Source organism: Embiotoca jacksoni, unplaced genomic scaffold, assembly GCF_022577435.1.
Source record: "Embiotoca jacksoni isolate LCO1_2020_lvr unplaced genomic scaffold, fEmbJac1.0.p SCAF_13, whole genome shotgun sequence".
Taxonomy (NCBI): domain Eukaryota; kingdom Metazoa; phylum Chordata; class Actinopteri; family Embiotocidae; genus Embiotoca; species Embiotoca jacksoni.
The window spans coordinates 6,459,997-6,486,454 of NW_027185263.1; the positions used below are offsets into that span (position 1 = coordinate 6,459,997).

Sequence of the window (26,458 nt, forward strand, 5' to 3'; positions counted from 1 at the left end):
TCCGTCGGTGTGAACTTTAACGAACCGCTGTTTTAAAAAAAATAAAAAAATAAAAAAATAAAAGGGGCAACGCGTGAATATAATGTCCCGTCGACAAGAGCGACGTTACGACAACTCGACTTCTGTTGCCATGCCGTAAAACATTTTGTCCGACCTGCCAGTGAGTGAAGAGAGACAGAAGGCCTTAAAAGCTTATAAATTTATAGACGATGAAAGTAGGGATATCAAGACGCTCTTTCTTTTTATAGACAGTATTGTAGTCTTTCTCACGATGCTCATACAGAATGTGGAAGCCCTGAAGTCGTGGCTGGCCAAACTCCTGGAGCCGATGTGAGTGTTGAATTGAAATGACATTTAGCTCGCATGCTACGTAGCTGCGTTAGCCGTCAATGGGGACTTGCTCGAATCTGTGGGGTGAATTCTTTGCACGAGTTAGCTCGCCGCTAGCCCAGCCCGGCCAGCCCAGCCCGGCCAGCCCCTCACAGCGACGAGAGGCAGTTTCAATTAGCGTAAACAAAAGAAATTAAAATTCTGCAAGACGCGCAGGGTGTTTGTCCGCGCTTGTTATTTCAAGGTAGTTGGCACGCAGTCGGCCCACGATAATGTAACTTTATCACAGCTCGGTCGCAAAGCCATTAAGCTTCAACGCAGCTTAACTTGCATTTTATTAACCCGAGTTTAAAATAACTTGAATCTCTCGGCCTCACGTTACACAGTTGGACGCGATTATTATTTAAACATTTATTAATGGCTAAACGCATAACGTTTGCTCTTGTGAGTTACCATAGTTACACACGCACTCTTCACGCTTTCTCCGTTGTTTTTTTCGATATCGTCTTTAGATTTTTTTTTTTTTGCATATATAATGATGTGGCACACATGCTGACTGTTCCTGGTTTCTAAAGCTCCCATCGCTTGTACAGTGAATTTACCAGACTGTTCTAGTTGTCCTTGTCTTTTGACTTCACCCTTGTTGTCATTTATAGCCACATTTACTGCTGATTATTTATAAAATTAAAAAAAAAAAAAAATCATAATATAATATATTTTGTGAAAGCACTAATTGCGAGTGTTTCCTCTATGTTTGTGCAATACTTTGGCACATCTGTTTGGTGAGGATTTTAGGGGGGGGGGGGGGGGGGTCCTCCCAACAGCAAATTCTTCCAGTTTTTCAATGAAAAAAAAAAATATGCAATGAACAGGTTTTTTTTTTTTTATATATATCATGATTGTTACCATATCTGTGTAAGATGTCCCAAAATAAATGGAAAAGCTAGAGCAGATAATAAACAAGCAATACCCCCCCCCCAAAAAAAAAAATCCAAGACAAAACTTGGTGAAGTCCGGCAGGGAACAAATACAACCGTTAGCTCTGGGAAAAGTCATTTAGTTCATTTTGATGCTCCCCACAATAATTCGGCTTCGGTGGTGGCCAAAATGGCTTGTGTGCTGCACCTAAGCCTTATAATGGCAGGGAAGCCCCGCCAATAGTCATCCCATATAACATCATTGCAATATTGATATTGAGGTATTTGGTCGAAAATATAGTGATATTTGACTTTGTTCACATCGCCCAGCCCTCGTAATTAAATGTGGATTCAGATCTTGCCAAAGAGTGCACATACTGTTGCCAAATGCGTTATTAGATTCACGTATCTGAAAAGTGATTAAAGAGAAGTTGATGTGTAACGTTCACCTTCCTCGCATAGGAAGGAATAATTAAATTCTTCCCGGGGAAAAAAATTGAGGCAGCCTTGTTAACTAAATGTTTAAGTTATGATTGGCTTAATTTCAAGCACATTAATCCGCCATTTGAAGCAAAAATATTCAGCAATGCCTCTTTTTTTTTTTTTTTAATCTTTTGGTAATTTGTAATCATGGGGTGTTTGCCTGGCCATTGTTTTGTCTGTTAATTATGAGATACCCTGTTGGTTTCTTAAGGTCTAATGGAAGTGAGGGCAGTTTTGAGAATTTATAGTTTTGCCTAATACGCGAGCTGGCTGTTATTTAGTGAGGTATAAATGGACTCGGAGTTGTCAAGTGTGCTTTTCTTCTGTGTTGTTGTACTCTTGTAATAGCCCCATCACTCGTTGGCTGAGAAGACTTTTATCTTGATTTTTGGGGGGATTATTTTTTTTTTTCCTTTGGTGATGTACTGTCTCACATGGCACTGGTTTGGTTCGAAAACGTTTGCCTACTTTGACATGCAGTATGTTGCAAGTGATTTAACTATAAATCTGAAATCTGTTTTCTCCCCCAGTTTTGCCTCCTTATTTTCACTCATTAAACACTTCCTTGCTTTTTCCTTTTCCATTGTGTAATTGAATGAATGTACTGGGTGGCTGGACCTGAGGATGTGTATTTTAATCTGCAGATGCGATGCTGACCCTTCTGCATTAGCTAACTATGTGGTGGCTCTCGTGAAGAAGGACAAATCGGAGAAGGAGCTCAAAGCACTTTGTGCCGATCAGCTTGATGTCTTCCTACAAAAAGGTATGAACTCCACATTCAGCTTTTCTGCCAATGTGACAACATACCGTTTTGATATTAATCCGAGTTGTTCGTGATCAAGAGAGTGGGGTAGAGGGTTTTCTGCCATTGTTTATTTTACTCGCACATCTCGCGGACAATAGAGGCTTTGCGGTTATGTCACAAATCCTCCGGGACTCACAGCTTGTGGCGGTGTACAGCTCAATGAGTGAACTGATTATTTGAAAATACCGGCTAAATCTATTCGGGTCAGGTTGGTGTTTTGTAAATATGTTGATTACAAACAAAGAAAAGCAGAATTTTTGAATTTAAAAACATAAGGTGTGATCGATATATACCGGCTTCTACCTTAATAAGTGACAGTGGAAATTAAAGTGGCAGAGTTCAGATAGCATCAGAGAGCTAACTAGTGCTAATGTAGCAAAGCAAGCAGTGTCTGGCACTATATGTTGTGTGTGTGCATATATATATATCTATATATATATAGATATATATATATATATAGATAGATAGATAGATAGATAGATATAGATATTTACATCACCTTAATGGAGCAGCAGTTTTATAAGTGGTGAGGCAGCCAAAATGTATAAAAATAAACAGTATCTATTAGGATTCATTTCAGGTCATAAACTTAAGTTGTACATTCACAGGTGCAATCAGCTGCGCTTTCCCCATCTACTGCTTGTAAGTCCCTGATTTGGCCACAAGAGGGATTGTTACATCATTTGAAAGCACTCTACTGCATATTCTGTGCGATGTTTACTTGTGTTACATGGAGCATCAAAATATTTAACTTGTGCTGCTCGCTTTCCATACATGGTTTGAATGATATAATCGCTTTATTTTTAATTGTACTGTAAAATCACCGTGGGACAACAATATGTTTTCAGGGGTTTAATTGAGCTGGTGATGAATACGCGTGTCAGCGATTGCTTTATTAAGTGTTGAGAATTCTAGGTTTGGAAACTACTATTTGGTTCCAAAAACAGCTGCTGATTGGGTTAAACTTTCCTGATACTTTAATCTTTACTGAACAAAATCACAGCACAAGGCCACAAAGGAAGGTACTGCTAAGTATACAGCCTGTCAGAATTTTACTAATCCAGCTCACAGTCTTGGGAATAACACGCATAACGATTGCACTCACATAAAATGGTTTCAATTATATCCTAAAAAGTACATTTGCAGTATTTTTGTGTAATAGCACTCCTTTTTATGTTGTTTTATCATGTTATATTTTCATCAAGCAGCCTTTCCCTGTTTCATGTCTGCTGTGTGTTATTCATTTCATGCTTTTTATACTTTTGGATATATTTAGCGGGGGCACGAGAAGAGAATATATTTAGTGTGGGGTTATTCAGTACAACTGTAAGTACATTTCATGCCTGAGGTCCTTTTTGTTCTTCGAGGGAGAATGTACACCAAAAAAAAAAACTGCACGCAATTTTAGTGAAGATTAAATGCACTCACTTGATTCATTTTGCTCTTGCAGAGACAATAGGATTTGTTGATAAACTTTTTGAATGTCTGACGACCAAGAACTACCTGGGAAATCCAGCAGCCAAGGAAGCTCCTAAAGAGGAAATCAAACCACCTGCAGTCAAGTCTGACGTTGTAGAGGTAAGAATAGCTGATGGAAAATTTACTGGCCACATTTGGACTCCGAGAATGAATAACATTGCTGTGAAAATAAGTCTTGTTTATATAAAGCATCTTTAATGTGGCTTTGTATAGAAGGGGATGGAAGGATTCTGTTTTCTTTTAAGGCTTTGGATCAAAGAATTTGAGAATGTGTTCTGATAAAGTCTTTGCATCTCTAAATCTCTTTACATTTTAAAACATGGAAAAAGAGGACAGCTTCAGTTTTAACTTCTTTTTTTTTTTTTCCCCCCCTCAAGGCCGAAACCCCAGAGGAGAGAGAAAACAGGCGAAGGAGAAGTCCTCTGAGAAACCGCCCCGAATTCAACGAGTCCAGGTGCGGTGAATGCGTTCAACGTAGTGACCAAGCATGAGGCATATGTTCATAGATGTACACTCACAGTATATGTCCTGTCTTATTATCAAATTTCCACAACACTGGGCCTTTTGATTGATTTGATTTGACTGCATTAGATTGCATGGTGTAGTTGCGTAGAGATCTCTACATGTGGCTGTAATTGCATGGTTAGTTTGAAACCCCACGAGTCCTGCTTTTAGCTTGATGAAGGCCCTGGTGTCCAGTAACTTGTCCCTTGGCTGTGGTGCATCTAGTTACAGCAACAACTGTTGTACAATGATTCAAAACAGCAGTTGAACTGTTTAATGGGCTTTAATGTGTCATTTATATTTCCTGGCATTTATTCATTTGAAGAACATAATCATGCCACACTCACCCGTGGCTTTGTTTCTTTTTATGACAGAAATAATGTTACTTGTCATTTGGATAAATTTCATTTTCCTCAACTTTTACTGTGAAAGCTTCTATTAATGAAGCTCATTACTTCCTGTAGATTTTTTTTTTAACACAAACAGCCTTTTGAAAATAATCAAATTAAAACCTCAAATTATTCCATTGATTTGGAGCAGATCAAAAGGAAGGGAGGCTTTTTACCAGACTATGATCAACTGTATATGTAAAACAAGCCTCTATCTAACAAGATGTTTCAAATAAAAGCATTTTTGTCTCTTTAGTACAGTCAAATTAAGGTCGCTGTGTGACAACTGATTTCAAATATTGCAGCCTGACTCTTTTGTGTTCACAACAGGTATAAAGATGGGAATTCAAACGTGTTCCCTCTCACTCATCAACCACCCAGAAGCCGCGACGACAGGAGGCGAGATGAGCGCAAGCGCCGTGAGTTTGATCGGCACGGGAAAAGCAGCAGCGACTCCCACCGCGAGCGGGAGCGGCACGAGCGCCGCAGGGGGAGCCCTCGCGGGAGGAGCTACAGCCGCAGCCGGAGCAGGAGTGGCAGCCGAGGAAAGAGCAGGGACAGGGAGCACAGAGGAGGCAGAGGTGAGAAAGTCCCCCCCACCCCGCTCCACACGCACGCACACACACACACACACACACACACACACACACACAATAACAACAGCACAGGGGAACCAGACCCACAAGTGTTCCGGGTTCCTGAAGCTCCTGTCAGCACCATTGAGATGAGCATTAGTGACACAGAAGTGCTGCAGGAGACATCTTGGATGTGACTTGCTGTAGATTGTTGAGAGGAGACCGAACGAAGTTCTGAATGCAGCCGATTGTATCGTTTTCTGTTGGATTGTTGATCAGTCTCGCTAGGAGTTGTTACGGAGGAGGAAACAATGTGGACAGCTTTGCAGTCACACCAGTGGGGATCCAACAACATGGGTTGGACTTGGCCTTATTTCCCACAAGGTTAATGTGCATAATTTGTTTGCCATGATGAGAGAAGTAGCTGTTTTTTTTTTTGTTTTTTTTTAAATAGCTCAGAATTTACATTTCTGCTGTGGTCGATTACTTAACTGTAAAGCATTTTCGTGTTTTGTTAAAAGGATCTTCCTGCTTGTCTTCAACAGACTTCAAATCAAAGTTTGAGATGGAAAGAAAGGATACCGACGGCTACAACTCCACCACGTCTGGCCCCCAGCAGCAGCAGCAGCAGCAGCAGCAGCAGCATCCGTCGCCTCTCCTGCCCTTACCCACACCCCCTCACCCCTTTTCCTCAGTGTCCGCTGGAGTCTCGGGACCTGGAGGGGTTACGGTAGTGGCACCTGCTCACCTGCCCGACAGCACCACAGACAGCTGGTCCGGCTTCTTCAGCTCCCAGAGACAAGATGGTGTCGGCAAGCCGTTCGGCAATAAGGTTGTGTCTCTGAAACAGCGCTGCAGGGATTATGATGGTAGGAACAGAGCTAATAATTGTTCCTCCTTTCTTTTGAATCCTGCTTTCTAGCAGTTCTTCTGCTCTGCAGAAACATTCATTTCTCCATCACTGAGCCATTTATCCGTTAGGGCCCAACAGTAGTTTGCACTGTATCTTATTCGGAAGATACAATTTATGCATTTCAAAAAGGCGATCACAATAAAGTTAATTTTGTTCAAATTGAAAGAAAATGTTCATCATAATCTTCAAGTATGTGATATAACTATTGTAAAGTTTGCTCTGGCAAGTGTATAAACTCATTATCTTGCCACGAGGGGTTTGCTTAGTCTCTTCACTAATGGCCACTGTTTGGCTCTGTGCCCCCCCCCGCCTCCCCGGTGTCCCCAGTGAAAGACTGGCAAGCAAGCACGCTTGCACACACCTCAGTACAGAGACACAAGAGGGTTTAAATTTACCCACGGTCCCTGAAGCACACCGCTATCAGTCACAGTGCTCAAACACAGCCTGTAGAGACCCAGGTCCTTAATGAGACTGTGGGGTAAATACAAGTACATACGTTGTTTATGTTTTAGCGGCTTTGGTCCTGGACATTTTGTTCATCTTTTTTTTTTTTTTTTTTTTTTTTTTTTTTTTCCTCTCATTGATTTGTGAATCATACACAGCTGTGTGTTTAAGAGGAATTGTTTTGTTTGTTTCTCTCCTTCGCACAGAAAAAGGATTTTGTGTTCGAGGTGACCTTTGCCCATTCGACCACGGCAATGACCCTCTCATCGTCGACGATGTCAATCTACCGAACATGATTCCGTTCCCGCCCCCGCCTGTTATGCCGCCGGCCGGCATGCCCATGCCCCCGATCACTGAGCCACCGCCCCCCCTCAGGATGCCTTCAATGCCACCCTATGGCCAGCCACCACCGCCAGGCGTCTTCCCCATGACAAGTAAGTATTACCACCACTTTGATGCTTAAACGGCAACTTCTAGAAATTGCATTGCTTTGAGCAGTAACGCTTCCCCGCGACTAGTGCAACTGGTGGCCTGTGATTTCTACTCGCCACAGTAGCCACAGAAGGAAAACAGTTTATTCTTCTCTTAACCACTTTGTTGTCCTAAAAGAAAACATATTCATTGTGGTTACATTCTTGTTTTGTCAGTTATGGTCACCTCTAATTTGCAACCCTTTCTCAACCAGTTATGTTTGTGATGACATGTTGGGTTGACTGTGCAGTGGTGCACATACCAGAAAGCTCAATATTCAGGTGTTGCCCTTAATTTTATGTGACACTGTATCCATAATTGTGTGTGTGGCTGATCTGAAGACATCTGACATTATTGAAATGCATGTGATGGGAGTAAATGGTAAATTTGAATGATATGATTTCAGTGCCTGTGTTGGTAGGAATGTAGAAGCTATACTTGAAATGAAGCTTTACTTAAGTGTGGAGTTGTTGTTTTTTTCTTGTTAAATATGTTATAAAGTTTAAGCATTTTCATTGAGCAGATGTTTCAACTTCCTTCCACCTCTCCTGTTTTATTAGAGCAGTCTGTGTAGCATGAATAAAGTTAGCATTTCAGACCAACGACTCACTGTCATACCTGCGATATACACCTGAGACATTAGCTTGGGCTTGTGTTTCCCTCAGGACCCCCACTGATAGCAACTAGTGGGATCGATACCCCCAACCACCAATCTGCAATCACTTCTTCTCCTCCTATCGGACCGCCTGGCGTGGGGCTGCCACCTACTCTTCCTCCTCCTCCTCCTCCTCCTCCACCCCCCTCCTCGTCTTCATCTGTGTCTCTTCGTCCACAATATGTCCAGTCTGAATGTAAGCAGAGATGCTTTTCCTATTCAGATTGGCACTGTGTATTTGGAGACGACATGACTGTGCCTTTTCACGTGATTTTTTTTTTTTTCCTTTTATACTTTTTTTTTTTTTCCTTTCCACTTCCTGTGTTCTCAGTTTATTACAGTAGAACAAACTTTCTAAAGTTTACCCATAAAATGAGAACGTGTGACATTATGTGTGCAGTGCGTGATGCTCATTCATGTCTTCAGGCTGCAGTAACAATTGTGGACCAGAGGGTAGCGCTGTTTATCAACCTACAAGACAAAGTAGCTGACAAGTTAACAGAACTCTGCTATGTCTCATTGGGTTGAGTGCTTCTCTCTCAATTCTGCTCATGAAGTAGTTCCAGTCATACAGAAAATTTAAGGCTGAGTTCAAATGGAAAGGGTTTATTTTTAGTTCATTACAAAGTCACATTTGTTTTACTTAAATTCCAATGTGATATCCAAAATATCCTAACTGTCATTAAGGCTTTTATTTTTTTAATTTTGTATTTGTGTTACACTAAGGTGGAGGTCAGGATATATGATCATGTTTGGTGTTTCATCTTAATCTATCTTTTTTTTTTATTATTAATATAATTATTTATTATTCTTCCTTTATACATTTGTACACATTTTGTCAATATTGAATATTTATATTGTGCTCTGCATCGAGCTGTGTTTAACACATTCCAACTCATTTAGGGAAATTTTCTGAATTTTTTTTCTTTCCCTTTTTTAATTTATGGTTTCAAGGCTTCATATGTTCACATGAATGTTTCATTTTCCTTCTAACAACTTGTGTGTTTGTTAATCTGTACACAATAGATAACTACGATCCAGAGGGCTACAACCCAGAGTCTCCAGGCCTGACCGCAGCAGGTCGTAACCCATATCGTCAGTTCATTCCCCGGGTGCAGACCCAACGCTCCAACCTCATCGGCCTCACCTCCAACGAAGGACAAGGTTCCAGAGGTAACAAATATTCAATTGTTCCCCCCCCCCCAAATTGATCATGGGAACGCTGAATGCTTGTGTGATTAAAAGACAGCTTTTCTTTGAATGTTAAAGCTTCTCTTATTATTGTATCTGTGTGTGTGTGTGTGTGTACCCTCCAGCTGCCAATATAGTGATCCAGACAGAGCCTGCCATTGCAGCCAGCACCCCTGGGAGTAACGCTTCCCGTTTCAACACAGAGCAGGACAGCAGGAAGAGGACCATGGGTCCCAGTACAGCTGAGGGAACAGCAACTAAAAAACCCTGGATGGAGAAGTAAGGACACGCATATTTAAAAAGGTTCAAAGGTTAAAACTTGGAAAGGAAGAAACTTTCACACATGAAGCAACATCTTAAATGAGGATTGCACGTGTTGTGTAACGGCAGTTTTTGTTTTGTGAAGAATTTTGAAGAAACATGGCAGCTGAAATTTGATCAAATTTGTGTCTCACCCCATTTCCCATTACTGCCAAGGGAGCTTTGTTTCAAGCCAAGGTGACTCAGGCCAGCAGCCTATCTTTTGTCTCACTTGTGGGAAGCTGTTGCACACAAACAACACCCCCATGACTAGGATGCTATTCCATAGCAAAGACTCGCCCTGTAATCCATCTTAAGTGTCAAGCAGGTTGACATGTAGCCGTCTTCTACAGGTATAACTTTTAAATGGCCTGTAGGGACTAAAGTATGAAGGCAGAAACTTGAATCTCAGGTCATCAATCTTGGTTCCATTTCACTGACTATCATTTGCTGTGAGCACAAAATATCGATTAGCCCGTCCGCTTATTATTCTCTGTAAGCAAATGTGGCAAACTGAAGACGCCGACATCACCATGTCCCTCTTGTTTCAGGCCTGGCTTTAATAACCAACATAAGAGCGTTTTTCCCAAGAGGAACCACTACGTCAACACAAAGTTGGAGGTGCGCAAGATCCCACGTGAGCTCAACAACATCACCAAGCTCAACGAGCACTTCTGCAAGTTTGGAACCATCGTCAATATACAGGTAAAATGCATCTTATGCTGCTGCAAACCTGCAAGTGGCCACAGTTCTCATTTGTTGAAGGGATCATTTTGACAAGTGTAGAGCAGATTAGTGGTCATAGATGTATTTGAGTAAATTCAGTCTGTCTAAACATAATAGAAAATAAATTCTAGACTAAAATGTGATAACTAACTTATTGAATAGTGGTCATGTTACTTTTAATAATGTACTAAATGTGTGTGGGGTTGTTTTTTTTTGGATTGTGGTTTTGTTTTGTTTTTTTTGAGTGAAAGTCCACCAAGTTCTGCAGAAGATCTTTGTTTGGTCACATGACAGGCGACTAACCTCGACACTCTGCTCCGAATCCAGGTTGTGTTCGGCGGCGACCCGGAGGCAGCATTGATCCAGTACACTAAGAACGAAGAAGCCAGACGGGCCATATCCAGCATCGAGGCGGTCCTCAACAACCGCTTCATCCGGGTGTACTGGCACCGCGAGCCTGGCACCAACACTACAGGGCTTCAGCAGCAGGAGCAGAGTTCAGGGAGCCAGGTGGCCGGGTCCGCGCCCACCCAGGCGCCGCTGCACGGCAACATGCATAAAGTTAGTATAGAGCCGAAACATACAAAAGTCATTCACATTTTTTTTTTTTTTTTTTTTTTGAGGCTGACATGTTAGTCATTTAACTATCTATTTAACTTCAGTCGACTCGCTTCGTTTTAATTTTCCCTCCCATTTCTTTTACCAGCAGGGCATCAAGCAGCACAATCCAGCTGCCTATGTGTTGAACAATACTGTGCCCAAGCATCACCTGCCTGCAGCGGCTGGGACGACAACCACACCCAAGCCAGACAACCTCAATCCAAACACAGACTCGGTCGCTGTACGTTTCAGTCCATCTTTTGCAGAATACAGAGAGCAGGCCTCTTGGCTTTCTGTGCAAAGTGGAGCAGATTGACCACATTTGCGCAGCTCCATGAGGCTCAAAGTGCTCTCGGCTACATGAAGGGGCCAAAATACGACAACGCTAACATGCTGATCTTAACTTTCTGAATGTAGCATATTAGCATATTTTCTTCCTGATGTGTTAATCCATCCAGTTGATGAGATTGTATAGTTGTTGAGTAGAATACACGCTGTATTGTATATATAGATGTATATCATTAGGAATTTCAGTGCGCCAGACCACACTAGTCAAAACGGACCGACTGGCATTTGTTTGCATGTGTCCCGAGATGGGACATTGAGTTACGAGGTAACTGGTTGGTAATTAACAATGCATTCTTGTGTAGGTGTGCTGCGGTCTCTTTCTGATGACCTAAATGTGTCTTTTTTCGTCTCTCTGCGTGACTTAGGTGGCGCCTGCACTGACAAATGCCCAGAGGGGCCCCTACACTTCCACAGCCCTCAAGTCATCCTCAAAGAGCCTTGGGAAAACGGGAAAAGCACTGGAAGCACAGGAAGCTCTCAAGAAGAAACAGGCACGCTGCTTAATTTGCTTTCATATTTCGACTGCGAAAAGAATAGCGGCGCTAGGATTAGCCATTTGTTTCTCTCAAGGGCCACCAGTGAGACGAACGCTACTATTGAAAAATAAAATGTCCACCTGCAGCAAATGGCCTGTTTTTTTTGTTGTTGTTGTTGTTTTTTACCTCTGTGAAAGTTATTGACTCGTTGTCGTTTTTCCATCTAGGAGGCAATAAAACTCCAACAGGACATGAGGAAGAAGAAGCAAGAGATGTTAAAGACACAGATTGAGTGTCAGAAAGTAAGACATTCATCTCTTAAACTATTCTTCATCCCTTTTTCCTGTTTTCTGTCCTTGTGTTGCTTTTCTCTCACCTTCTCTCAGGTCCCCATCCCTCCTTTTCTTTGCATATCCTTTTAAATAGATGGATATACTTTATTGATCCCGCAAGGGGACATTTTTTTTTAAGATTTGTTTTTTTTTTTTTAATGTTTCCGCCTTTTTCGCTCTCGTTACTTGTCCCTGTTCCTCCAGGCACTGATAAACCGCCTGGAGAAGAACCGAGGTATGAAACCTGAGGAGAGAGCCAACATCATGAAAACCCTGAAGGAGCTAACGGAGAAGATTAACCAGCTTCAGAGTGAAATGTACCCTGCCTCCCAGGTCTCGAGTGGCAAAACCAACCACAACCAGCCCAAAACCAAGACTGATGTAAGTTTGGGCCCATTTGGCTTTGAACATGACGGAGTGTTTACCTCTATTTGTGTCGTGAAATTTAAATCTGGTGGTTCGATTTTTAGTACTCGGTACAGGTTTTACCAGCTCACAAGTTTATGTTTTTCCATTGATTGACTTTGTTGGTCACAGAGTTCACAAAAGTTGATCTGAGGATTATTATTTTCACCTGTGGGTCTCTTTTGAAATGGTCAGTTTTATTGCTTCTCTGTATTTAGTGAAAATGGTTTTTAATTTGATATGGCGTGTTCTCCAGGCCCAGAAGGAATTGCTAGATGCTGAGCTGGACTTTCACAAGAAGATGAGTTCTGGTGAGGACACGACGGATCTCAAGAGAAAACTGGGGCAGCTACAGGTAGAGGTAAGACACACACACACACACACACACACACACACACGGTACATAACCATGATGAATGATCTGAACAGAAAGCAGACACGCCGTACACAAACGAAGCAATAGACAGTGACAGCATCTTGCATCATCAACACTTTTCTTGAGCGCCGAATTAGAGGATGCGATACCAAGAAATGCCTCAGAGGAAGTTTACAGATAAGATTGTTGTCGCGGGCTGTTCTGCAAACGGGGGAAAGAACCTGCACACATGTAAACGTTCACCAATAAAAAGAATATAACTGTACTGTGCGAAAGCTCTATTTTATAAATGCTATGGGGCTCCAGGAGTCTCTACAGACTTTAATGCATTATTCAACTCCTAATGATTAACTTTAGATGTCATCGTAACAAGATGATGGATAGTTAGTCCGAATTGAATTGAATAGTCGGTGTGTAATTCTGAGCATGAAGCATCTGTTGGACGTGCTGGAACGACAATTCTGATTCATGTTGGCTCCGCTTCACATTGCGAAGGACGTAAAGAACCTGGTGCTCCAAACCACAGGACACCTTCAGAGGTCTCTGTAGAGTCCATTCCTTAGCGGGCTGTCCAGCATATTAGACATCTCATCAGTGTGTCGCTGCTATTAATAACAAAAGTCATTTCCGAATGAGAAATCTTGGTAGAAATAAAACTGTTAAGAGATCGAAGTGCCTTTAGAAATCCTCAGAACTCTTCTCCGTTTGTGCCACGATACACCCAAAAAAAACGTGCTGTGAAGCTCAGACGTTGATATATCCCTGTTCTTTAAATTAGTTAGGACGCCCACTCACACCTTAGTATCGTCCCATTGATTGAAAACACCTGATTTATATTTAACCATAAAATGAACTGCTGATCCTGGAGGTTCGCATATGCTCACAGATATGTGAAATTGGATCATTTTCCTCAATAAACAAATGACCAAGTAAAAATGAAACGGAATAAGCGTTAACTCGGTTCTCCCGATCTACATTTAAGACCCGTGTGAAACTCCGATGACGTTTAGGTCATATTAATGTTGAAAAAGAGAAACTTCAACTGGGAGGTCTGATAACCCGACCGTGGAAAGTGCCCCGAGATGACATGAGTTGCAATTTTAGCAATATATGAATGAAACTGAAGATAATTAACTGGTACAAACCCTGAAGGATGTTAACTGTAAAAAAATTAATAAAAAAAAAAAAAAAAACATTTAAAATAGAAAGTCTGTTTTCTTGTTCATTTAGATTTAGTCCACCCCACCCCCACCCCCTCAAAAAAAAAAAAACTCTTAAATTGGCATCATGACAGGAAGTAGTTACTCAGCCCAGCCTGGCCCCACATCACCTCCTCTCTTTAATCCGTCTGTGCACTCCAACACAGACGAGGTCGAGGTCGGCTGTGTCTCGAGATCAAGCAAACAACACTGCTTTCGGTAGCAACACCCTCCTTTGCATGTTTTCTTCTCTTTTTTTTTTTTTTTTTTTTCTTTAACCTCGGGGCCCTAAATTAGCTTGTCGTTAAAATATGCATAACCCCCTCCCCCCTCACGCATCCAAACCCAACCCTCCTTCTGCACATTAAACTGCAGCCACTTTAGCAAGCCCAGAGGAACAGCCGCTAACGTAGCCAAATCAGACACAAGTCCTACGCTGATGGAGCCCCGTCTCATTAATGTTTGAGTCGCCGCTCCTTGTAAGAAAATCGCAGGGATGACAATTAAAAGGGGAGAAGTGAGGGAGGGACAAATGGAGGGGAGAGTGGTCGTGAGGTTGCGGGGTGGTTTAAGAAGCGAGGCGATGTCGCTTTAAAAATGGAGGAGCGACAAAGGGCAGAGAAGTGACCGAGTATGGAGAGAATGTTTCGCCTCCTGAAGATGGATGGTGTTTGTTTTTTGTCTCGCCTGCGCGGGTTGTGATTTTTTTTTTTTTTTTTTTTTCCCTTGAACGTATAGACGGGGTTAGATTAGTTCACGAGGCCAGATTTTGGGCGGGTGCCCCTTCTGTTGGCGTCTGTGCGCACCGAAGAAACGCAGCGTGCGGTCAGTTGTCGTGTAACACTGAACCGCCCGGTGTGTGTGTGTGTGTGTGTCCTCCTTTTCAGGCGACGCGGTTGGGTTTGATCCGGCCTCCGGCGGGTCGAGGTCGCGACCGAGGGAAGATGGCGCTGGAGCCCGGCGCCATGCACGTGAGCCACGGCAGGAGCAGGAGCCGGGAGATGATGGGCCGCGGCAGGGCCGTGAACCGCATGGTGGTCGACCACAGACCCAGAGCCCTGGCCATCTTGGGGGTCACTCAGGAGGAGAAAGAGGAGCTCATGCCGCACTTTGTGGTGAGGACATGGAAGGACTTGGCAAGATTTGTCCTCCTAAAATATTTGAAATTTGCGGCGATAACGGTACAAGCACAAATGGATTTCGAGTGAGCAACGTTTTCGATCAAAATGTCGCGAGGACAGCTTCTGCTCAAGTTCAATCACACTGATCTTTTTCTTTTCTTTTTTTTATCGTTAGAAATTTGGTGAGATCGAGGATCTCCGTGACCAAGATGCCACCAGCGTTGTCATGACCTTTAAGACACGAAGTGAAGCAGAAAATGTAAGTCGCATGACTCCCGAGTAGCACCAGGCTTTCTCTCCTTCTTTCTGCTTTCCCTCGTCCGATTTTCTGAAATATTTGATCAATTTTTACTGATATCAAATCAGTGAAAGCTCTAACTTCACCGTGCCATTGTCTCCGCCGTTTTGTTTTCTAGGCTGCCAACCAGGGGGCTAAGTTCAAAGGTCGCGTTCTGCAGATTTCCTGGTACAAGCCCAAGACGCCGGCCGTTCCGACGGAGGCAGAGGAGGAAGAGGCTAAAGACGAGGACAATACGGTACGACGACACACTCAAACCCGCTTGACATGACTCCCGCGGCTTCACATTTTAGTTACACCTAGTCTGATAAGGAGGTGTGTGTGTGCGTGTGCGTGTGCGTGTGCGTGTGTGTGTGTGTGTGTGTGTGTGAGTTAAAATTCAAAGTGGGGAAACTTTTGGAAGTTTTTAGTCACATCCACAGATTTTACTTGTACATTTCTTTCTGATGCGCCTAAATTTTTCACTGCATCTCCCAATGGCAAATCAGGGCAAGCCTCTCAGTACTAAGAGCATCTTAACCCCCCCCCCGCCCCCAGAGTAAAACTGCATTACTGTCAGGTGAAATCCTTATACTGTATTTTTATGTTTTAAGTTGCATTTTGGAGAATGCAGTCTTCCTTGCGTGAGAATAAGTTATGCCTGCAGGGCCAGTCCCGTCACTTTAATATGCTTCGTGTAATTTTTTTTTAATTTTTTTCTAAGGGTGTGATAACCATTCTAAAGGTTCGCGCACGGTTAGAAATGAATATTTCCTGGCCAGCGCTGATCCACTCATAGTCACTTGACGTCCGCCATATTTTGGATATAATCAGCCTGTTTTGTTTTTAATGAACCATCTCCCAGAAACCCAGAGTAACCACTGAGAGAGCCAAGTTTGTGACGCTGCCAGTCCTCACCGTTTTTAGAATGTACAATCGAATGCATTACAAATATCTGACACGGATGATTGGAAGGTTTGTTTCCCGTGCAAATGTGTCCAAATCGAAACAACTTCAAGACGTCACAGTGCAACAAAACAGACCTCAGCTTCTAAGAGCGCTAAATACGAGAGTGGTGTTCTTTGTTTTGAATAGAAGGAGGCTAGCTCTTATTTGCCTGGAGAGGAGGAGGAAGAAGAGGAGGAGGAGGAGGATGACGATGAAGACGACGAGTACGAGAGCCGATCTTGGAGGCGATGAAGAGATCGAGATTCTCCAACGGAATCAGTGGTTGTTTTTTTTTTTCTCCCACATAAAATCAGTACAAAGGAACTCACTTCTTTTTTTTTTTCTTCTTTTTTTTTTTTTTTGTCCTTTCCAGTATTTTCAAACTAAGTGATTTTAGACTCTAATCAAAATAGAAGCGTCTTTACTTTATTGTACATCAGAAGAAGTCTAGAGGGCAAACGGCTTTTGTATCCCTCAACTAAACAATTGTTTAAAACATCTCACTTTTGCTGAGAAAGATAAATGTTAACTTGTTCTTATAGATAGAAAAAAAAAAAAAAAAAAGAAAAAAAAAAAACCTATGTAAGTTTCGGTGTGCTTACGAGATGATTAATATCAGTAATGCACAACATTTGTGTCTACTGTGAATAGGTATTTTTATACATACTGTATTTAAGCTCTTTTTCTCACCAGTTTTTGTAAAATCTTGTCCTCTGTTCAGGGACAGTCATTCCATCACCAATAGGACGTGCTCTGTTGCTACCAGAGAGATATTTATTTATTTTTCCACCGCATCAACACACTGTGCCGTACCGATATTGGCACAGCAGGGTATGGTTCATTTCACTTTGCTCACCGTTTGTTTTTGTCTGGCTAAGCCCTTCCACCGCCCCCGCCCCCAAAATGTTACAGAATCCCCCCCCCCCCCCCCCCCCCCCGTTTCTTCTCTCTTTGACAGTAGATTCGTGCGCCGGCATGAACACATGCCAGTCCGTGCACGACGGAATCCCCAAACAAACCCATGCCCAACACCCTCCCCCCCCCCCCCCCCAACAGTGGCGATACTGTACCGTGACCATACTGGAGGTATACAGACTTGTATTAGCACTGTACGTGCAGGTACAGAAGGATACCAGTGCAATAGGAAAACCCAAACGATGTTTACAAGTTGACACAGTCTTGAAGTAAATATTCAAATTCTCCCCGCTTGTATTCCATTGCTCACTCAATGTCCAGTGCCACTCTGTGTAAATACACACCCAGACAGGTGTTCTCCATTTTCTAAGAGTGTGCAACATTTTCACTTGTTCTATTCCGTCCCGCGGTCACTCAACGGGCCCGACGGGACAAAGATCAGATCACCAATTTCAAAAAAATGTGAGATCCATAGACAGGTGTTTGAATGTAATACTGAACAGTTGATTTTAATATATAGATATATATATATATATATAATTTCTTTGCCTTACACAATCAGCGGATTGCTGAATTTTTACAGGATTTGTGATTTACTTTTGTAAATTTTGTAAATGCTTGAAAGAGAAATTACTGTTTTACTTTGTTTTCTCTTCTTTTTTTTTTTATATATCATTTTAAACGAATGACAAGGTTGTATCAGGTAGACAAGGTCAAGCAAGAGTGTTTAGCGTCTCTGCTACTTCGAAAGAATCTTTTTCATTTGTGTTGAACTAGTTCACGATGATATTTCAATAAATTTTGTCACCTGAGTAGCACATTTTATTTGAAGAAAACACTGAGCTGCTATGAGCTGTGAAAAAAAAAACAAAAAAAAACACTGTTGAAAGACCCAGAGAGCCTCCATCTGAATATTGTCAGACAGTGCTCAAAACCAACTCTACAAGTACAAACCCAATGTGCGAGTTTCAGTGACAAAGATGTATATTCTGTGCTTTGCCTTCTTTCCTCAGGGTGGGAGGAATTACATCCATCGAAATTGATAAGAAAATGTGCTCGACGGTGAAATGGAAACATTTTTCACACGTCACTTGCTGCCATTATCATAACTCAACCAAACTGATCATATCCAGTTACGTAACCGGTTAGAATTAAGCATTAAAAACAAAGGAGATCTTAACTCATTAGTTTGTAGCAGCCTTATTACTTTACCTACACACGCAGGCAGACGTATGCGTATAAATATTTACATGCACATTTCTGCCTGCGTGCGAATGGAGTCGGTGACAGAATTGATTTCCTTTGTTCCCTAATGCACAACCCTTTGCAACACTTACCGTGACTTCCTCCCACCTCCGATGTTGCTAGTGCTTTTGTCTGGATTGCATAGCTCACTGTTGATACTCCTGCCAGCGACCTCATTGTCCCACTGAAAGGTGACATTTTCGGCCCCGCCGTCACCGCGTCGGTCAAAATGAGGCGCGTGACGGAAGGCTTAATGCTTTTCCCTTTCGGCACTTTGTACTTCATTCAGATTTTCTCGTGATCCTTTTTTATTTTTTTTTATTTTTTTTTTTTTAATGAGGTCACCGACATGTTTAAGGGACAAACCTACACTGGCAAGGATCTTGCTTGTGTAAGTGAGGATTCAGGGAAGGTCTCTCTCTCCCACTTTTTTTTTTTTTTCTACTATCCTCTGTATGCTACCATCACACAATAGTGTACAAAATGTAAAATGTTTATTGGATAATAGTTTTGGATTTGTTACTGTTTATATTTGCAGGATGTGGATGTATTTTCTTCATGTATTTTGTTTGTAAAAAATGGATTTCTAATTTACTAGCATGTTTGCTTTTGCCAATAAAGATTGAGGAATGGGGTGCTTGTAAGAGGATTACAAAAAAAAAAAAAAAAAGAGAGAAGGAAAAAAAAAAACATGAATTGGATCTTGGAGGGAAAAAAAAAAAAAAAAGTTTTAATTTAAGGAAAGAAAATTGACTCAAAAGATGTCGGCATTGGCGAGGGGAAAAAATGCAAGCAAAAGCATTCCAGAAAATATTACCCTATACTCTTGTGTGGTCTCCTTCATTTTCCGAGTTATCATAAAAACACATGGATGCCAGATCTCCTCAGTTAAGTATATATATATATATATATGCATATATAGTGTTCACATTTCAGTATAAACACTTGCATTTAAACATTCTTAAGATACGATCAGAATTACCTGTAATTCAAAAGAGTCTCAAACGTAACTGAAGACTCATCTGACTGAATCCACAGCTTCGCTACTTAAACTCACCTAATTCTTCATTGTTACAAACCTTTGAAGGAAACGAGTGCATTAAATCCTTCTTAAACGGGAATTAACTGATCGTAGAATGTACTTCTAAATGCTTCTCCGAAAGGTTAGTTGTCAATATTTGCTTTCCATCACCGATTCCCCTTTAAATTGCACATTGCGTGACAGGTTATCTAATACAGGCCCGGTTTAAAGTTAAGAGGAAGTTGCCCCCCCTTTCTGTTTTATTGACTCTCAACATTGAAGTTTACGCTCAAAAAAGTGACAAGTGACTAGGTGGAAGCCACTGAGTCCTAATATACAAAAATAACAGCCTCCGTCTCATTCATTATTTTCATATAATGGGGCATCTTGGTGTGAATTATACCTTGTCCACTTAGCACTGACAAAAAAAAAAAAGAAGCTGTACTCAAACTGTCATTCATTTTTTTTTAAATGTTGTTTGGTGTGATGGCTGGGTTCGGTTCACCAGAGAGACTCGGCAAACTGTTGCGGGGATTTTATACGGACGCCTCCCAGCTGATCCGAAACAAAGCCGTGGGACAATCACACGCTTCAAAACAATCATTCCAGGGGACTTGGTTTACACAGTTATGACAAGTGGAAACAAGGTGAAGCTGGAGCTGATTTAACTTTGCAACTTGTAAAACAAGGTTGCAGAATCAGAATTACACAAATATAGAATCAGTGGAATTGGGTAGTTAAAATTCAATAACCCGCCTTCTATTGTGTTTCGGAAAACAAACCAAGCTGGTGGTCATGATGGTCATTTTGACAGCCAAGCCCCCAAATGAAATCCCGCCACATCACAGCGAAGACGATGTTGCTCAGCGAATGTGGCATATTAAAATATCACTGAATAACGCATGAGTGCTTCTTACTTTAGGAAGTCAAGTGAAAACACTCAGAATCTGTTCAGCTTAATGCAAGAGCTGTCGGCTGCTCCCGGGAGAGGCCCTGACAGGAACTGGGGCCCTCGCAGCGTACTGTTCCTGGTGACCTGATGATTGAGAGGTAAAAAACAAACAGTTGGGAGAATGGAAACCATTTAAGGCCGGTATGATATTTTAAAAGGTATAGATACATAAATCAAATATAAGACAAAAAAAAAAATGTAATATTTTTCTTATATAATGGTATAATGAAATAACATTTTAAAAAGCGACGTGTACATTTTGAAAAAGGATTAAAGTAGAGAGTCATTTTCAGTTTGGGCTATTTTAATGTTTTCAGTAAATGCATTAAAGAAAGGCATTCAGCATTTATTTGGGTTAAACTTTTTCAGTAATTTTATATATGGAATATTACAAAATCAATCAATCAGCTGAGTGAATAAATACAATATGATGGTAGATGTAGTCTTAAGACAACAATTTAAGTTGGGGTGAATGGGACATACTGAAAAACTCTGAGGCAATCAATGAAAGTAAAACTTTGTTGCACATAAACAAACAATCGTATCAATATGTATGAAATACAAGATGATGTTGGAGCTTAATAAACTCAAAAACAAGAACAAAAAAACAAAAATTTAACACTTTTTGATCAACTGTATTCCTGAATGTAATTTCCAATATCATAAAAAAAAAAAAAAAAAAAGCTGTTGATTGGTAGTGAACTAAAGTTTTTTCTAAAATGACTTACCACAGTGTGTAATAAATGCTGTGACAGCAGTCAGGTCATCTGGTGGAATGGAGCTGCAGCTGCACGCCGGCCAGATGGAAAAATGAAAAAACAGCCACATCTGGCTGCAAATATGACAAAGTTCTTCATAAAACATGTCAGATGCAATCATCAGGATGTGAAAAGAACAGAGACGACGGAGTTGTAAACAATGACCAGTAAATTATGAATGATCTCTGCCATATAATTACTTGGGAAAAAAAAGGGGAAGGATGAGAAAAGGAACTTCACGCTTTGTTTAGAAGTCTGTCATATAAATTATGTGGGATCTATATGCACAGTTTTCAGACTGCTTCATTCATGTGACTATTTTTCTATATAAAAATTAATGGATTTAATTGATTTAAAAAAAATGTAGAAGTACTTCTCTTTGATGTAATTGCAAAGCTGGAAACTTGAATGCTGTTTTCTTATGCTAAAAGGAAAACGTTTCTCTGACGTTAAAGGGGTACAACTAGGGGCCCGTGTTTGTGACATCACAAGTAGGTTGGAGACCAATGCTGGTCCAACAGGCAGCTTACAGTGTGATGTGGTGGAAACATGACGCCTGCATTGCACGTACAGTAAGGATGTTCTTTCAGTGATGAAGGAGAAAGGTTGTGCCCAGTAGTAGTATTTTTAAACTATTTGCATATTCTAGGGAGGAGGCGTAGGTGTAATTTTAATCATTTCTCATTTTCTCACACCATATCAGACAAAAATTATCATTCAAAGCTGTTTTAATGTCTTCAAACATTCATGGAGCGGCTCTCGAAAGGGATCTCCATCATCCGCAAATCCGAATACTGTCTATGTGTGCCTCCCGTCCTTTATGCCCATGTTACTAGTCACTTTATACAGGTCTGAAAGTTTGGCTGCAACAGGTTTGCACGGTGAGAAAAGATCTTGGCTGTTTTAATCTGTGTAATGAATAAGAACATGCCAGCATGGTAATGGATGCCTGCCACCGCGCTGCTAAATTATTCACAGTCTGGGGAACCAGAGAGGTGGCCAGCAGGATCAGATGGACCCGTTGTGTCATCAGCCCGCCTCCGACCGCCTGGCTCCTCTTTCGGCCCGTCCACCTCGGCTTCATGAGTTTTAACCAGGCAGCCACATGAGAAGTCTGTAAAGCAGCCCCGAGGATGGGCGTTCACATGGGACGGAAGCAGGCCAAGGCTGCCGGGTCAACTGGTCAGCAATCTGCAGGTCTTAGATACAGCTGGGAGCATGTAGGATCAAAAAGTAGTTTTCTGTTGTCCATCCATTCATCCATTCATCTGTCCGTCCGTCCATCCATTAATGTACACAGGTTATGGTGCTGAGCAGTGCTGCGCTGTCCATGGTGCTGAAAATGACTGGAACACGGTGGTGGCTGAATTCATGGTTTCTCTGCATGTCAGCTTGTACATTGTTGACATTTGAACCTACACTGACTACAAAGTTGTGACAAGATGTGTGTTATCCTGCTCAAAACTCATGAAGAAGAAGTGATAGGCCACAAATGGTGATGTGATGAGATGTACTGGAATAAATTTTTTTTTTTTTTTTTTTTTTAATCTCGCTTAACAGTGCAGCAAAATTGTATGAATGACAGGGAAAAACATTTTAAAACTATTATTTCAACGATCTCGTGAACTAAGAGCTTTTTAATATGAATTTTAATTGAGTTCATTTTTTTCGACACTTGCGCACAAAGGACACGATTTTGCAACTTGTAAATTAAGCATAAGAGCAGGTGGGAGGGAAGAGGAGGAGAGAGGCTGAAAGAGGAGGAGGAGGAGGAGGGGGGGGGGAGAGGGAGAGAGGGATGCCGGGAGGCGCGGCCGATGTTAACAGCTCAGTCTGGTGAAGGAGAGCAAAGGAGTTCCGCAGCTGTCCGCCACCCCTTCTTTCATGTCAGGGGCCACACTGCTTGCGAGGTGCTCGCAGGGAGGATGATGATGACCATGAACGGCAAGCAGCATTTCTCCATGCACCCGGCTCTGCACGAGCCCAAGTATCCCGGCCTGCACTCAGGCTCGGAGGGCATGCGCAGAGTCTGTCTGCCCGCCCCGCAGGTACGTTCAGGTCGGGGGGGGGAGAATGGCTGGAGTGTACCGGGTGAGAGGAGAGAAAAATATCACATTGGAAATGTCTGTAAAGTTGATTTGACAGGACTTTGTTCTATCCGCTATCTCTCTCTCTCTCTCTCTCTCTCTCTCTCTCTCTCCTCTGTCTGTGTCCCCCCCTCCCCTCCACCTCTCCCCCTCCCAACCCCTTTCCTCCCCCTCTCATCCACATGTCTATTCAAGCAATGCTCTTGCTTTCATATTAATTTTTATGACCTGCGCTTTGAGGAGGGTTCTCTCCTCTCCTCGGTGCTGCTTGCCTTTGGAAAATGTTTTTTAGATCCTGAGCGCTGCCTGACAGAATTCCCCACTGACTCCAGTATGCGCACTCTTGCTTGCAGCTGCAGGGCAATATATTCGGAGGCTTTGATGAGAGCCTGCTGGCACGGGCAGAGGCTCTGGCGGCTGCTGACAGCATTGTCTCTCACGGCAAGAGCCACCCGTTCAAACCAGACGTGACTTACCATACCATGAGCAGTGTCCCCTGCACCTCAGCATCCTCTTCTTCCTCCACCACCGTGCCCATCTCCCACGTACCTTCCGCCATCGCCTCTCACCACCACCACCACCACCACCACCTCGGACAGACCCTGGAGGCCGCGGACCTCCTGGACCACCTCTCCACCAGCCTGGCAGTGACCGGGATGGGTGCTCCAGAGCCTCCAGGGATGACTACGCCGTCGCACCACCACCAGCACCCTCACCATCACCTGCAGACCATGGGGCAGCTGCACCAGGCGATGGCCACCATGGCCCACCCTCACTCCCTGTCGGTGCACGGCGGCATGGCGTGCGTCAACGACGTGGAGTCGGATCCCAGGGAGCTGGAAGCCTTCGCCGAGCGGTTCAAGCAGAGGAGGATCAAACTTGGGGTGACCCAGGCGGACGTCGGGTCAGCGCTGGCCAACCTCAAGATCCCCGGAGTGGGGTCTTTGAGCCAGAGCACCATCTGCAGGTTCGAGTCCCTCACCTTGTCCCACAACAACATGATAGCGCTCAAGCCGGTTCTCCAGGCCTGGCTGGAGGAAGCCGAGGCTGCATACCGAGAGAAAAGCACCAAGCCGGACCTTTTCAACGGGAACGAGAGGAAACGAAAGCGCACTTCCATTGCCGCGCCGGAGAAGCGATCTTTGGAGGCTTACTTTGCCATCCAGCCCCGGCCCTCCTCGGAAAAAATCGCGGCCATCGCCGAAAAACTGGACCTGAAAAAGAATGTGGTTCGAGTGTGGTTTTGCAACCAGCGGCAAAAACAGAAACGAATGAAATACTCTGCGGTGCACTGAGTTTCACACATCATGAATAAAATAGCCTACTACATTTTTGATCGAGTGATTAATAATAGCCTAAGTAGCCTAACTAACAGGGATTTATCAACAGCTCTTCACGTCTCTTCTGGGATCGTCTCCAAAAAGACTTTTTAGTCCACTTTTTTCATTTCGTCTCTTGCACTCACTCTTCATTGTTGCACTTTTTTTTTTTTCCATTTTGTTATTAATATGGGACTCACACATGTGTTATAGAACTGCGAGGAGGGTGGTTTTGATGTTGTTTATCGTGAATCTTGCACACACTGAATTTTCAGTCAATTCACCCTGACAATTTGTCACATTCAGGGAATATTAACTCGTTTTTATTTTTGAAACCATAACATGGAGTTTAAAGGCGACATTTATGGGCTGTTTAATTGTCAGCGGTGTGAAACTGATCTTTTAAAAGAGAAAGATGACTTTCATGAAAAGATCATTGAATTTTATTTTTTGTAACATTGGTTGGGATCAGAGTTTGTCCTCCACATCACTGGCTCTTTGTGCAGAAGTACACCATCATATCTTGAACTATATGTTTTCACCTCTTTTTTTTTTTTTTTCTTTCTTTTTTTTATATGTGGAGACTTTAGTGGAATGTGAGTTCAAGGATAAAATGTTCAAACGTTCACTTTTTAAATCACTATTTTTGCAAATGAATCTGCTCTCTTCGTGAACTGTGTGATCGTAAATTTACGCACAAAAACCAGTAAGTCTTTCACCAGGTATGACACTTTGTTTATCTTGAATTATTTAGAAATCGAAACGACACCTTCTTATATGAGGCACATCCGTGTGGCTTTGGCTGCTGCTATATTTTAGTATTTTGATGTGAACATGTTTTGGAGCATTACAGGTGAGCTGTATATATTATTTTATAGCTCGGATATATAAAGTATATATATATAATACGTCACCTAATTTAAGTATTTATTTTTTTCCCTCACTCTTGATTTCACTTGAAAAAAAAATGTGTGAAATTTAAACTTAATAAATTATTGGTTATTTTCTAAAATTCCTATGAAGCGACTTTATTTTTCTGATTTATTAAACTGTACTATTTTAATGTGGAGGCGGAGGCACGAGGCCTGTAAATGTGGCGTATACGTTGAAAAAATATCCAACACACCCTGAGATGCACCAATGGGCTATAAAATCTTTGTAAACTGTTTGTTTTATGGGAACTCGCCCGGCTGTTTTATTTATAAATCCCCAGACCTCTGCTGGGATTAAATATGCATTGTTTTATATGATACAAGCACCAGAGAAAACGCAGGGGCCTCCATTTTCACAATGATTTTCACACCGTGGAGCGCAGAGCATGTGCCCTCCACACGCTGCTAATGGCCCCTTTCCCTCTTTAATTAAAGCAGGTTTAATTATGGATGCCTTCATGTCACCAGGTTATGTCGTGCGTGGGGTTTGAAATTATTAAGTAATGACGATGCAATATTAATTATATATTGGTATAAAACGAAGTAATGTGGAGGAGTTGGGAGTAGAAGTCTGACTGGGAACTCTGGTGACTCTGGGGATTTACTGGATGCACCACAAATTGACCCAGGGAAGAGGGAAATTATATGTTTCTTGTTTTTTTTTTTCTCTAGTTCGGCTTTAAGTAAGTATTTTATTCCCTTTGATATGTTTTATTCTATTTTTCTTATTTTATTTTATTTGAGCTATTTGCTCAAAATTGGAAAGACGCACAACTGTTACGCGTCTCATATAGCCGTTAAAGATTAATCTAAAATTATTCATATTTTTATAATTAAATGATTATTTGTTCTTTCCGTGTATATATATATATATATATTTTTTAATGCTAAAGTTAAAATGTACTCAAAATTATTGATTATTTTCTGTGTATCCGCTAATGTGGCCACTTTCACCTGATGATAAT

General features: G+C 42.0%; 2 protein-coding genes across 3 annotated transcripts; both read left to right on the forward strand.

Annotated features, from left to right (window-relative positions):
- The first annotated feature begins 147 nt into the window (after nt 1–147).
- rbm27 (RNA binding motif protein 27) lies at nt 148–19,304 on the forward strand. 2 transcript variants are annotated; one of them, XM_069146052.1, is made up of 21 exons: nt 148–330; nt 2,375–2,493; nt 3,986–4,113; nt 4,392–4,468; nt 5,238–5,488; nt 6,028–6,351; nt 7,046–7,273; nt 7,976–8,161; nt 8,992–9,138; nt 9,282–9,435; nt 10,008–10,161; nt 10,510–10,743; nt 10,889–11,023; nt 11,496–11,621; nt 11,834–11,908; nt 12,143–12,319; nt 12,600–12,704; nt 14,806–15,033; nt 15,215–15,298; nt 15,456–15,575; nt 16,412–19,304. In XM_069146052.1, exons 1-21 carry the CDS (start codon nt 272–274, stop codon nt 16,514–16,516), a joined length of 3,216 nt encoding a protein of 1,071 aa, XP_069002153.1. In that variant the 5' UTR covers nt 148–271; the 3' UTR covers nt 16,517–19,304. The 2 variants fall into 2 exon arrangements, with proteins under 2 accessions (XP_069002153.1, XP_069002154.1); XM_069146053.1 differs by having other exon boundaries at nt 10,892–11,023.
- Nucleotides 19,305–23,079: 3,775 nt separating this feature from the next.
- pou4f3 (POU class 4 homeobox 3) lies at nt 23,080–24,941 on the forward strand. The gene is made up of 2 exons (XM_069146054.1): nt 23,080–23,203; nt 23,596–24,941. The coding sequence occupies exons 1-2, from the start codon at nt 23,081–23,083 to the stop codon at nt 24,535–24,537; spliced, it is 1,065 nt and encodes a 354-aa protein (XP_069002155.1). The 5' UTR covers nt 23,080; the 3' UTR covers nt 24,538–24,941.
- The last annotated feature ends 1,517 nt before the right edge of the window (nt 24,942–26,458 follow it).

Excerpts from the sequence above, each read along its gene's own strand:
- pou4f3 (XM_069146054.1), top strand. The coding sequence starts at position 23,081 with ATGATGATGACCATGAACGGCAAGCAGCATTTCTCCATGCACCCGGCT. Across the intron at positions 23,204-23,595 it reads TCTGTCTGCCCGCCCCGCAG|CTGCAGGGCAATATATTCGG; the intron begins GTACGTTCAGGT and ends TCTTGCTTGCAG.
- rbm27 (XM_069146052.1), top strand. The coding sequence starts at position 272 with ATGCTCATACAGAATGTGGAAGCCCTGAAGTCGTGGCTGGCCAAACTC. Across the intron at positions 8,162-8,991 it reads ACAATATGTCCAGTCTGAAT|ATAACTACGATCCAGAGGGC; the intron begins GTAAGCAGAGAT and ends TGTACACAATAG. Across the intron at positions 12,320-12,599 it reads AGCCCAAAACCAAGACTGAT|GCCCAGAAGGAATTGCTAGA; the intron begins GTAAGTTTGGGC and ends CGTGTTCTCCAG.